Raw genomic sequence first — 13100 nt, 5'->3', positions numbered from 1 at the left:
CTGTTGGAAATGAAGCAAGCAGTGACTTGGTGAGGCAAATGCTACATACCTACACATATTCAGAAGATGTCAATAGCAAATGCCTTACACCATCTTCTGTCTGTATCTGCCAGTATGCTGCATTTCTTCCTTGGCAATATAGAAAACAGCATGGATGCAGACTGCGATGATGTGATCTGCTTATGCAAAGCAAAATGGTAAATTTGCTAGGTTATTACTCCAAGAAGAAAATTATGGACCTTGCTTTTTCTGGCATACCAGCTACTGTTATAATGATGATGATGGTGACGGCAACCAGACAGAAAGGCCAGCAATAATTCTTTCCTGCCCATTACTACAAGGCATAAAGCAAAATCCAGTCTGAAACCAATGCTAGTCTATCTGTGCTCTCTTTCCAAATCTGTGAGGCAGTTCTTAAATGGGTTGATTGTAGGACTTTTCATACTGACCTTTCCAAAACCAATCATTTTGATCTTCTGATATGAACCTATGTATTTTATGTTTGTATCTTACTGGTGATTTGCAGCCCAGAGATAATGTCCAATAGCAAATATGTGAGTGTAGAAGTAACCTGGTGACTCATCTCCTGACAATACATTCTGGCTGCACATGTAAGGTCTGGATCTTGCCCCTAAGAATATTGGCTCAAAGAAGCAATAACAATGCGGTCAGTCAAAGCACTACTTTCCCTGGGAATTTTGTTGCATGAAGAAGCAGAAGAACTTTAGCCTTCTGTGTTTGTCAACATGAGCTGCCTTCCAGCAGCATTTTATATTTCTGGCCCATAAGATTTTTTTCCTTTCCTTCCCTCCCCTCTCCTTATTTCTATTGATCATAATCAGTATTGTAATCATGGACTTTCTGTCTCATCAAAGATTCAAGCACTGGTTGATAACATTATTTGATAACTTCAGATGCATCAAGCAGGACTAGTAGGTGAAGTTTGCTTTCCTAAAGTCCAGTGAAATGATTGAAATCATGGCCACAGATTTATTGTTTGCATCTATGTGGGTTGCACCCTCCATTCATTTAGTGTGGCTTTAAGGTGCTTTGTTTGAAAGGGTAGATTGCACAGTTGGTGTCTGAAGGGCTGGTGTGGCTCACAGACAACCATCTGAAGCAAAATTATCTTGGAGTTTCTGTAATTAACTGCAAGAGAGAGTGAGGCTTGAAATTGTATGAATCATTCAGTGGATCCCACTTGAAAGGTGCGGGGTTTTTTGGCTTCAGCACTCCAGGAGCAGGCCAGTGTGTAAAACCTGTGCAGCAAGGATCGCGGCCTTAGAGCTGTCATTTCACAGCCATTATCTGAAACATAGTGGCCCAGAGATAAATGAACAGTTTAAGTCATCCTGAACTCCCGTCCTTGTGATGCTTTCATTGCAGACACTGCTTTATTCTCTCCTCAGACTCAACAGTAGTCTCTGTGGTGGGAGAGGAAGATCAAGATTTTCTTACAAGGCAGATAAGGATCCTTTATGAGAGCTGTATTGGCAGAGCAGTTGGAGGGTCTCTGCTTATCCCCAGGAGTTTGGCAGCTTTGCACTGTGGAGGTTGTCTCTAATCAACTTGGCTGCAAAAGGTCATTCAGACTGGGCAGTCCTGAGGCAAAAACCCAGGAGTGCACGCTGCATAACTCCTTCAAGTTCTCTTGGCTACAGAAGCTGCAATGGCTTACATACACATACCTGGTGGGCCACCTCTGATCAGTTATTAGAGCTGCTGAGAGAAGGCTCTGGTTTTTGTTCTCACACTGTTCTTAAGGTTTGACCCAGGCATCGTGGTGTTACCATACTCTTTGTTGACTATACTGCACTTATTTAAAAATGAAAAGTACCTAAAGCTTCCGGGTAGACCAGCAGCAACCTCCAGCTGACCTTTGTAAGTGTCATGCTTAGATGGTGTTCACGTCTGCTGTGTACATTTTGTTTGCAGAACACACTGGAGCAATGCAGCGTCTGCGCAAAGCCCATAATGGAAAGGATTCTCCGAGCCACTGGGAAGGCCTACCATCCCCACTGCTTCACCTGCGTGATGTGCCATCGCAGCCTGGATGGGATTCCCTTCACCGTGGACGCCAGTGGGAACATCCACTGCATAGAGGATTTCCATAAGTATGGCTTATTGTCTTTCTCTCCCTAAAAATCCTCCTTTTTTTAGTCTGAATGTCCAAAAAGATCTAAACCCTCTGCCACTTTATCCTGAGGCTCTAAAATAGTAGGCAGAGCTTTGTTCCAAGCAGGCACTCAATGGCATACAAGATTAATTGGTTAGGGTTAGGGATGCTGCTTGATCTCTGTTTTGCTAAGGTCCCAATAACTTCTGTGTTCCTCCATTTCAACTGCACTGCATTCCACCTGCCATCTCACGCCCTTAGCATGTGCACATTTCTCCTCACTGCCTCTACCTGCATTTCCACATTGGCGTCTTCCTACTTCTTCCACCAGGCAATTAAGAGAGGTCCTGTGCTGTTGCACTCTGCAGCTGTTTGCTTACTGGCTAGAGGGATCTAGGTAGCCACAGGATGCTCACAGCTCCTTTTCTTTCTAGTTGCTAATTAGCTTTTTTAAGCTGCTAAAAATACAGCCCCGGTAATAATTTATAGTGAAACTGCTATTTAAAGTAAGTTGAAAGGTATAGTTGCAAGTAGTTTCTGTCACTGCCATGCTACCACCCCCATCATCACTACTAATCTAGGGAAGACAGGTAGATATAATCAGCACAAATGTTTCCCCTGTATGGAAAAGACAGACACATTACACCCCTCAATTAAAAAAGGAAATCAATACCGACAAATGTGAGTTTACATCTCAACCATTTATCTCTTAATTTCTAAGGGGGTAGATTTAATTAGAGCCTTATGATATCAATGTGTGGGCCTGAAAGCTCAAAGAAGCAGGCTGACTTGACAGAAAGGGAAGCAGCCACAGTCAACTGGCATGTTAAAATCCAACATGAGGATGTTCCCTGTAACTCGCATAGGCTGGGTTAATTGGCCTTCTTTTCTGTGCCAGCAGTTGTGTGTAAGGTAAAATTTGGTCCTGAGCACAGGCCCAACAGAAGGTTTACACGCCACTCAGGCTCCTGAAAGATTTCCCTCACACCCTCTTAAAACTGCTCCTTTCCCAAGTCCCACAGGCCAAGGGCTTACATGCAGGCTGGAAGCAGTTAAGTTGAAGTCTTCTGGCAGTGGCTGGATGTGGACCTCAGAGCTCTGAGAATGGGAAGTAGGAGGCTGTCAATCCAAGGAAAGAGCACAAAATCATTGAGTGAAAGACTGAGGGAAGATACAGGAATAGCACAAGACCTAATGTGACAATCTGAATGTCTTTGGCCAGCCACGTGTTTAGCAGCACTTCATCCAGCCCAGTTTCAATTAATTAAGAATGACACATCCTCCTGGTCTGGAGGTTGGGTGCTGTACATCTTGTACACCCTCTTGATAACAAAGCTATAGCTGATGCTTACACTGTCACTTAGCTGAGCTAAGTCCCTGCAGTAGCACATCTTCATCTCCTGATATCTGCAGAAGTCATCTCTGGGTCCTGGGAATTAATATTTGGCTCATCATTACCCACAGTGGCCTGGACAAAGAAATGTTGAAGCATTTTTAAGCACCATATTTGAGCTAAATGGCAGAAGGAAGCTCCTGCATGAAGCAGCATATAATTAACTGCGATTACAGCTCCAGTCATATATCCATTTAAGTTATTTTTCAGAGTGCTCACTATAGCCACTGTTTAATTCATTTTTTCGTTAGATCGCAGCTACCCAGACATCTTTCATCTGCTGCCAGGGAAATTAATATTTTTCTTTATTCCTAGTACAGATAGATTTTTTTTTCTTTTTCTTTTCTAAGCTAGTTAATTCTGAGGTGGTTCATGTGACAGGCTGGGTGGCAGAGTCAATCTTGTCGAGGCATTTCAAAAGAGAAGGGCCTTTGATCTCCTTGTGTTCTGATGTTTGCCATAAGCACTGCCCTCTGTTGCTCCATAGCCCATGACCCCAGCACTCATTACATGGCAGCATATTCTGTTGGTATGCAGTCCTTCTTTTGTGATCAGAATTTGCAGCCAGGAGTTGGTACCTTTAGGTCTTGAGCAAGATAATAATTTGCCACAGGCTAAATGTTCCCAAGCATCCCCAGCTGCCTAGGAGCAGAGATGACCACTTCTCATGGGCAACCGGGGGGAGAGTGACACCACAGCTAATATAGAACATACGTGAATTGCACAGAAGGTCAAATGGTGGGCAGTATAAGGGGGAAAAGTCTGTGCTCCCATTGATCTCTGAGTTGACCCCAATTCGAGGCAGTCCCTTCACACAGTGAGTGTCACCATACAACTCTGAGTCAGGCTGACTGCGGGGGAGAGAGTGTTGGTGTCTCTGCACCAAGACCTGCTCCCTTTAAAGTCCGGGCAACCCACTAATGGATATCTGCGAGTTGGTTTTATCTAGAAAACGCACCTAGTCAGAATTGCCCTGGTGCTTCATGTTGGAGGGTGAGCACAGTCAGGAGTGTGCTGCTGGGTGCATAAGTGGGTAAGAAGAGTCCTTCCTATATTCTTTCCAAATAGGCAGCTCTGCAAAGCTACAAACTGTGACTTATGTTTATACACGTGTGTGTGTTTCTACAAATGTACATGTTTCTGGCTTGCTGGTGCAGTTAAGAAAAACTTCTGCTCTGAGTTTAAGGATGACTGTGACTTATCTTCTTTCTTCAGGAAATTTGCACCAAGATGTTCAGTGTGTAAGGAGCCCATCATGCCAGCCCCAGGACAAGAGGAGACTGTACGCATTGTTGCCTTGGATCGTGACTTCCATGTCCAGTGCTACCGATGCGAGGTTAGTATTCTAATCACGTGAAGGACAGAAAGCAAAGGTTGGCTTAATTTCATCACTGCCTCATATTATACACACAACAGGCATACCCTATTGTAACACTGGCTCTACAAATCAAATTACTTCATTGACATCAGCATGCAAGGAATTTTTCCTCATTTATATCAGCACAAATGAGAAGAAAATCTGGTCCCTTGTTTATAGCAGGTTCATTAGGAGAGCAAGAGAATGTGACTCAGGTAATTAGGGCTTAATATTGAAGAACTTCATAAATTATAGCTTGGACACAAACATTGCTCTAGTTTAAGTTCTTAAAATGAAAGCTAATGCATGTTAGAATTTGAGCAAGATTGTACAGGAAACTCAACATATGGCTCTGGCTTGAAGAATTTTAATGGACACATAAACATGATCATTCTCGTTTTGTGCAATGCTTTTTGTGCTACTTTCCTGTTCAGTTTCATTACGCACTTCATATAATTTTGATGGTAAGAATCTGAAGACTGAGAATAGAAATCACCTTCAAGCAATTAACATGTGGGAACAGCTGTGTTAGGGAGCCTTCAAAAATTCTTCAATGCGAGTATTATTTGTTGGATAATACATCAGCCAGATGGTAGGCTGAGAAAATGAGACCAAATGTATTTCTTATGACAGTTGCAGGTTTTAATAACTAACTAGAAAGAATGATGGACCAAGGCTTAAAAATCCAGGCTGAAACTTAAGGCATCTGGTTCACTTCTTAGTCTGACCTTGGCTACATGACAGCCCATTACTTAGACCCAGTTTTTTAATGGTGCTAGGGCATTCCTACACTGAATTTTGTAGAGCCTAATTCATGATACACCATGTGCCTAGGCTGGGTGCTGAGATACCTAGGCTTCGTGCAAAGGAATGTCAGAAGTAAATGCACTGGAGAGCACAGGATACACTCACTTGGTCTTGATCTCCACATGCCTCAGCTATCTCAAAAGGAATAATAATGCTGTTCCTCTTTCCACCACTTGCTTGCCAGGTATATTTACAAACACAGGTTTATGATGAAAAAGTATGGCCTCTAAGCAAGCCATAATCCTGTCACCACAGCTCTGTCAGCAGTCTTGGGTCAAGTGGTTGACTGATCACACAGTGAGGGATAATTCCCAGCTTTCCTTGCAGCTATACTTAGCCTTATGTACTTAGGGGCTGAGGACTCTGGAGCAGGTTTTGGGCCTTTTAGTGGGGTTTCCATGTCCCTGTTTCAGTGACATCCTTCTTTCAGCCACAACCTTTAAGGACAATTGCAATACAAACACAGGTGACACTTCTGGTAGGGGAGACAGGCAGGGAGCTTGCTTAGCTGTCACACCTGGAATAGAGCCTATAGTTTTATAGCATTAACTCTTCGAGGGGAGATTACCTGCAGTCAGGTGTTGGTACAGAACTTCTTTCCCAGTGATGCTTCTTTTTATCCTTTTTTGCATTAATAAACATGTGCTTAAGTTTTATGTTTTCTCCAATGCTAAAGACTTTTCCTCACTCGTCAATGTGAAGGGAATAATCTCCTTTTATTTTCAATGGGATTAAATTCAGAAGAGACCTTGGGAACCTATCTTCTCTGCAGCGTTCTTTCTTATCACGAAATGGTTTAATCATGAAAGACATCATGTACCTCAGCTTCGTGCTTTACGCTGACGCAGGCTAGATCCTCTTACAAGGTGGAGAGTGAGGAGAGACTTTCTTTGACTAACAGATTCCTTGCTTAATGTTGTTGTTCTTACTTATTTACTTTGCTTATTTTACTTTGTTTGCTTATGTCCTAGGACTGTGGTGGCCTTCTGTCTGAAGGGGACAATCAGGGCTGTTATCCTCTGGATGGGCACATCCTTTGCAAGACCTGCAACTCTGCTCGGATCCAGGCTCTGACGGCCAAGGCCAGCACTGATCTCTGAGTATCAACTGTGACCCTTCCCCAGGATGCCTGTTAGGGGATATTGCACAAGCTTTGCATGATTTCTTTCCAGCCTAGGGTCTGAATCTCTGTTTAAAACAAAAAAAAAAAAAAAAGTAAAAAAAAAAAAAAAAGTAAAACTGGAAGGCCTTGGAACAAGAGGGCAGTTTGTGAGGCCATGCTCGGACTGCCCATGACAGGCACCTAACTTCGAGGTGACTTTTCAGGGGTGAGTCAGAGCACCTGCTGTCTCTGCAGCCAACAGAGATAGGTGGTCACAGCACCTAAGTTATCTGCCTGCAGGAGGCCTGAATATGGTCCTAACATTATTTCTGTGTTTGATTCCTGTCTCCTAAGTACGTGAAGGTAGAAGGTGAAAAATGGCTGAGCTAGTTCTTTCTTCCAAGTTATTTGAGAACCTGACTAGCTGTCATTGAAGTCACTGGTTGACTTTAACAGGATCTGGGTCACCAGTGGAAGTAGCTCCCCTGCCCTAGAAGATGTGAGAGCAAACTTGGCACTTCTCTCATCACAACACAAACAATGTAACTTCAACTGTACTGCACCTAAGAGTGTAGGTGTGACCTTGTATCCTTTGGACACAGTTTGTTACCTCTGTCTGTTTTCTTCGACCCTTACTTGTCTCCAATCCCTTCCAGTTTGATAGGATTTTTTCTTTTTCTTATGAAATTATATTTTACTATTGTATAAATTTATTCAGTAATGATGCTTCCAATTCATTATATATGAGTAATCATAGAAAGAAGTGAGCTTGCACACACTATACACCACACACTACACACCACACACACACACCACACACACACACCCCCCATGTGCTTTTAATTTACCAGAGGTGGAGGCCAATCGTGTCTGTTAAGAAAGTGTTTTAAGGATGTGGAGCAGGAAACACATTTTTAAATTCCCAGTGGTTTAAAAAAACCCACAACACAAAACCCAAAGAAAGACTACATAGAACTGCAGTGCAAAGCCTTGCTCAAAAAAATCTTAAGCCACTCTCACACCCCATTCTAGTGAGACCACTGGTGGTGTTGGTTTCTAGATAGACATTTAAGCAACAGAGCCTTGTTCCATCTCCTGTATATTGCAATGGGAAGATTTTCTTTCAACTGCAACAGGTATTGAATCAGGCCTTGGGATATACATTTCTCTGATGTTAACACAGATGATCTAGAGTTCTTATAAAAAAATAAGAATCTTATTTCAACAACAACAAAAAGATTCTCTTAAATACATGCTGTTGTTTAGTTTTTATGTTACAAAGGCTAAAGAAGGTATTAAACCCTTCTCTGTGCCATTCTGAAAAGCAAGCTTTTTTTTTATCCTCTTTCATTTTCATCCCAGCCACTTGTAACTTCTCTCTGGTGAGATGTCATTGCATTAGCGTGCTGGGCCAGCAGCAGCATTTTCATCTTCAGAATTAATACATAAGTCAAGGTAAATCTGGGCACACATAATCTTTTTTTCTTATGTTGGGTTGATTTTGGGGTGGTTGGTTTTTTTTGGGTTGTTTTTTTAATAAAAAAAAATAATTAGAAATCCACAGCACTCTGAGCAGCTATAATATTCTTGTTCATGAAACCCATAATAACTAAGGTGCAAATTACATAGTGAGGGAGTAATTTTCATATCACTGAATTGACATTAATATCTTATTTGCAGATGTAATCAAAGAAAATACCTTTCTTTGCACTTAAATCAAGAAGCAGAACTGAAACAGTTTCAGGCTGATTGACCATATAGGTGACAAACTGGCACTTTTCATGCATCCACTGAAAAACAATAAGAATGTGGTGCTTTTATCTTTATTGTCTATAACAGAGGCCTTATGCAATTATACCCACCAATGCTGAAAAGAAAAGTTAGATGAGCCAGACCGATTGGAAACAGGGAAAAATTCAGGTACTCACTGCAGCTTGTGCAAATGGTGCATTTCCTTTCAGTTTAGTACTAACCTTTATGGAAGAGCACTGTGAAATTTAATAGCTTTAGCTGTATACAGTAAATTCAAATACAGAAATACCAGTCTGAATCCTCTGCTCCTTACATGGTTTATATGTTGGCAAACTCCACCAGTGCCAGGGAAGTTTCCCAAAATTCCCAGCTCAGAATGAATCCTTCTTTGTAGAAGGGTGGCATCATTAAGAAAAAGAAATTGCTCTCCAACACAGTGGCTGTGCTGAAGCAGTTTTGCCTTTTTATACTACATTTCTACGTGGCCTTCAACAGTTTACTGCCTCAGACGTAAACAAATGTTTTTGGACCGTGACTCCAGCCAGGTTCCATCTGGGCTCCTGCTCCCTGAACCATGGCACGTAAGGTACTTCTGAGCTCATTTCTTTCCTTGCGTGCAGTCTGCACCACCACCCATCAAAAAACCCTCACAACTATTGAGCGAAACCAGTGTTAACTAACCATACAAAACCATGGGAGGTCAGAGATGGGATTGCTAACACCATTATATATCCTTGCAGAGGATTTTACATCTCTGCAAGCACAGGGGATGACATGATGCTCTTTGGTGCAGAATAAGTCATTCATCAGGCAGCAAATGTAGATCTGATCTTCCTTACTCTTGTTAGTGTTAAATCGAGTGGCTGATGAGACTCTCCTGAGTAACACTGGGGTAGTTGATGGAAGCAAACTATTGTGCCTTCCTGCAGAATGTGGTTGAGACTAAGGAAGACCAAAGTCCAGAGCCTCAGGGCTTTTTATGGCCCTGCCTTAGGAGGAGCAAGTCATATGGCTTCTTGTCTTCTGCCCTCTGCATGAGAGGGCTTCTTTCCAACTTCCCAGGGATGTTATGGGAATTAATCACAGATTGGCCCAAACTACTGATTTTTTTGAGTTCTGTCTTCTCTTTCCAGAAAAGTTTGCTGGTATGTAGGTTTGGGATTCCAGCCCATTTCAAAGCTAAGGGCTAGCCAGGAGATCTAGGTCTGAATCCTCTATGTTATTAGGGTGCTGAGGTGAGTTGGGCTGGCATGCAGGGAGGTGAGAGCCAGATTTCTCAAGCATTAAATACTTCATGGATGGAAGATGCTTGACAAAGATTGAGCAGTGTTGATATTTGAGGTACTGCGGCTAATTTCTAGACCTGATGGATCTGGGCAAAGGTATAATCATGCTTTTGTTTTCACCCCTGAAACACCAAAGCCATCTGCCTGTTGGATGGAGAGAGTGTCCAAAACACTCCTCTTTATTTTCTGTAGTGCATGTGGTTTTGGCTTCTAAAATTGCTATAAATATATTTGGAAGATATTGCATAAATGTATATACATCACAGAGGCTCTCATCACCCACATGTGTATGGAAAACTCCCCTCTGATGCTTCAGGATTTAATTAGGAATTGTTGGTGGACTTACCTCAATTGCACTGCAATTAAGAACCACTGGGATATTGCTTCTTCACAATATTTATCACATATTTAGAATATATCCTGTTTTATCTTTTCCAAAGAAGGAGTCTTTTTGCCAAAGAGACCTTACTTTGCTAAGGTGAACTTCTTAGCCATGATAAAAATTCTCATCATCTGTGGCTGTAGTAATGTCTGAAGTGTTCCTTTCAGAAAGAATTGGAAGATCACACAAGACATTTCTATTCAAGTCTGCAGTTTTTGCTCATGCTGCTTTGACTTTGTCTAGCATTTATTGGCAAGTAGAGCCTGATCCCATGATTTGTGTGGCCAGACGGGCCCCAGAAGTGTCCAGGATCAGGTTCTAATTTAGCAAAATGTTTAAGTCCCTGGCGTTCGTTTAAGCACAGGCTTAAAGCCATTGCATGGTGCGACATAAGCCGTGGATCTACAGCCATTAATACCAGACTAATTCTGTATCACCCAGTCAGACATACTTGACCTGGGTAGGATGTGGGCGCAGTCAAATTTCTGTCAAATTACCCAGAATTCATGAAATGGCTTCTGTGTCACTCTTATGCCAACTTCAGGAGGGTGCATGGTAGCTGATCCAGCATAACATCTGGACAACAGGAGTTATTACAAGATCAATGCTTTGTGTTCAGTGGCTGTGGTACTTTCCATACGTCACAAGTAGCCCTACAGCCAAATTTACTGGATCTTTGTACCATGGCTTTAAAACTGTCTACTTAAACTTTCTCCAGAAGATTGGGTTGCCTTGGTTACAGCCCAATCCTTAAGCATATCCCCAAGGCTAATACTAATATTTTGTGAATATGATGGTTTTATTGTCACTTAGTTTAATCATAGCCTGAACATTGCTTTTGAAAACAGAAAGCCACACTCATTACCTTAGTCTATCAGATAATGCACCTTTAATTCTGTTTTGGTGGGGTTTTTTTTAATATTTTAATTCTTAGATTTTTATCATGGCTGCAAAACACTTGGGTAATGACTTAATCATAGAGGTGCGCGAGTACTGAAGTGTGTATCATAGTGAACTCTACATAATACAGTTCATCCTGACAGCAGGAGTGAGACTTTCGTGAGACACAGGCCTTAAGTTCGTTTTCTGCCTATCGGTAAAATGTGCCTGATAAGAATGAGAAAAAAAGTGTCTTTTAGAGAAATGGTGATTGTTGAAGAGAGTATGCAACAAGCCATACTGAAAGCTCTTTGGGCCTGTTGCGGTTGCTGCCTGGCCATGGTCATCCAAGCCTACTATAGGTTTGATAAATGCTAGTTCCTTTTGATTTTGAGAAAGTCCAGCAAACAAGCGATAACAGGACCCAAGAGAAGGTCCTTGAGAGAAATCTTGTCTTTGCTTTCCTTCAGCATCACGGATAAGTGCTAGACACCTGGTGCTTTAGCTGAATGGCTCAGAAAGGATTTGAGTTTGTAATTGTTTTCTTTTGATATCTAGTTCCTGCAGTTGATTCAGCGTGTTGATTTGCTATTTGTTCACTGAGTTAGGTTGACTACACCTTGTATAAACTTCAGTACTGTAAGTCAGGGCTGTCAGAGAGAGATGTGCTGAAGAGACTCACTATGCTGCAATTCCCATGAGAAAACACTAGTGGTGGTAATTGAGGGCTTGTTGTCAAAAGATAGCAGGAATACTTAGTACTGTCTACAGGTTAGTACAGTGCAAACTAGGAGCGAGCTGTGAGAACACTATTTCCAGAGAGAGCTGGTTACAATTTTTACATTAAATTTTGTGATGTGAGAAGGGCCATTTTTTTTAATAAGAAATTCTCTCATTTTGCAGAGTTATTCAAAACAAGTTTTGGGTTGGTTTGGGGGAAGGAAGGGGTTACTATTACAATTAAAACCATATTGAATTTTTATCTAAATAAATTTCAGAATTGTTAACAAATATTTTCGTATCTCAAAAAAAAAAAACATGTCTTCTTTCTCAGCTTTATTTTGTAGTTCTTGGGTTTCTTCTGCTGGTAAATTAAAGTTCCTGTGACAATTTTGAAAACTTCTTTGGATAAAAATTCTATTTAAAAACAACCACATGTATTCTTGGGAAATGGTTCAATATTGGACCTAGCGAAAAAAAAAAAACAGCACAACAACCTTGAAGCTTTTAACAAAATATTTTTCCCTATTTTTAATGAGTTTTGCTAATTTTGAAGGCAGTGGGGTTTTTTTGTTAAAAAAATCTGAATAATATGACTCTTCTGAAAATAACTGTTATTTTCTATTGGGTTCAGTTTTCATTCCCACCTTAAAGCCATAGACTGGCTGGCTATGGGGAGTGTCAGGGTCTTTTTCTGTGGCAATTGCAATTTCTGCTTTGGGTTTCTCCCCTCTGAAATTACTGAAGAATATAAGCACATTATGGCAACTGCCGTGAAGATCGAGAGGTACTGATTGACCTTCCTCCCCATATACCCGTCTGGACTTGTCACATTTCTAGAAATACTGCCTGGCTTCCTCAGCATTTCACATTTGAGTTTGCAACAGTCAATTGCCCAGCTGGCATTTGAGCAATGAGAGAGTGTAGACTTGTGAAATTACAACATTCACCCAGCATCTAAAAATCAAAGAGAAAACCCATAACTTCGGTAGGTTTCCTGGTGGATATTGTGGAACGACTCTCATTTCAGCCTGAAATTCTCTGATCTGAAAAAAAGCTCAAACACTTGAAGACCACTCTGGCACATACACTCACACTCACACACAAGGTGACTGTGAGGCTACAACTGAGTGGAAATACCGGCTGTGATATTGAGCACTGTTGTGTATACCCCGCTGGGCTGCATTTCTTCTCCCTTTGGCTTCATGATACATGTGGAAGCAATGGGGTTGATCACTGGTATCAAGAGTATTCAGTTCACACTTGTGTTTTAATTTTGCTGTTTGTCCACATTTCTCATCACATT

The 13100-nt window shown here is 41.5% G+C and overlaps 1 protein-coding gene across 8 annotated transcripts in view; it reads left to right on the top strand.

Moving 5' to 3' along the window:
• Positions 1 to 13100, top strand: part of LPP (LIM domain containing preferred translocation partner in lipoma) — a 353102-nt gene that overhangs the window by 331139 nt on the left and 8863 nt on the right. For 7 of the 8 annotated variants that reach the window (XM_065674286.1, XM_065674285.1, XM_065674288.1 and 4 more), the window contains 3 exons: positions 1936 to 2114; positions 4725 to 4845; positions 6645 to 10308. In XM_065674286.1, coding sequence (XP_065530358.1) covers positions 1936 to 2114; positions 4725 to 4845; positions 6645 to 6773 — 429 coding nt within the window. In that variant the 3' untranslated portion in view covers positions 6774 to 10308. Of the gene's footprint in view, positions 1 to 1935; positions 2115 to 4724; positions 4846 to 6644; positions 10309 to 13100 lie in introns of those variants that run through there. The other variant, XR_010611484.1, reaches the window with a different exon arrangement.

The sequence above is a fragment of the Lathamus discolor genome, chromosome 3, assembly GCF_037157495.1.
Source record: "Lathamus discolor isolate bLatDis1 chromosome 3, bLatDis1.hap1, whole genome shotgun sequence".
Classification (NCBI taxonomy): Eukaryota; Metazoa; Chordata; class Aves; order Psittaciformes; family Psittacidae; genus Lathamus; species Lathamus discolor.
Note: the sequence above shows the minus strand (reverse complement) of the source record. Positions and strands in the feature narration are given on the sequence as shown.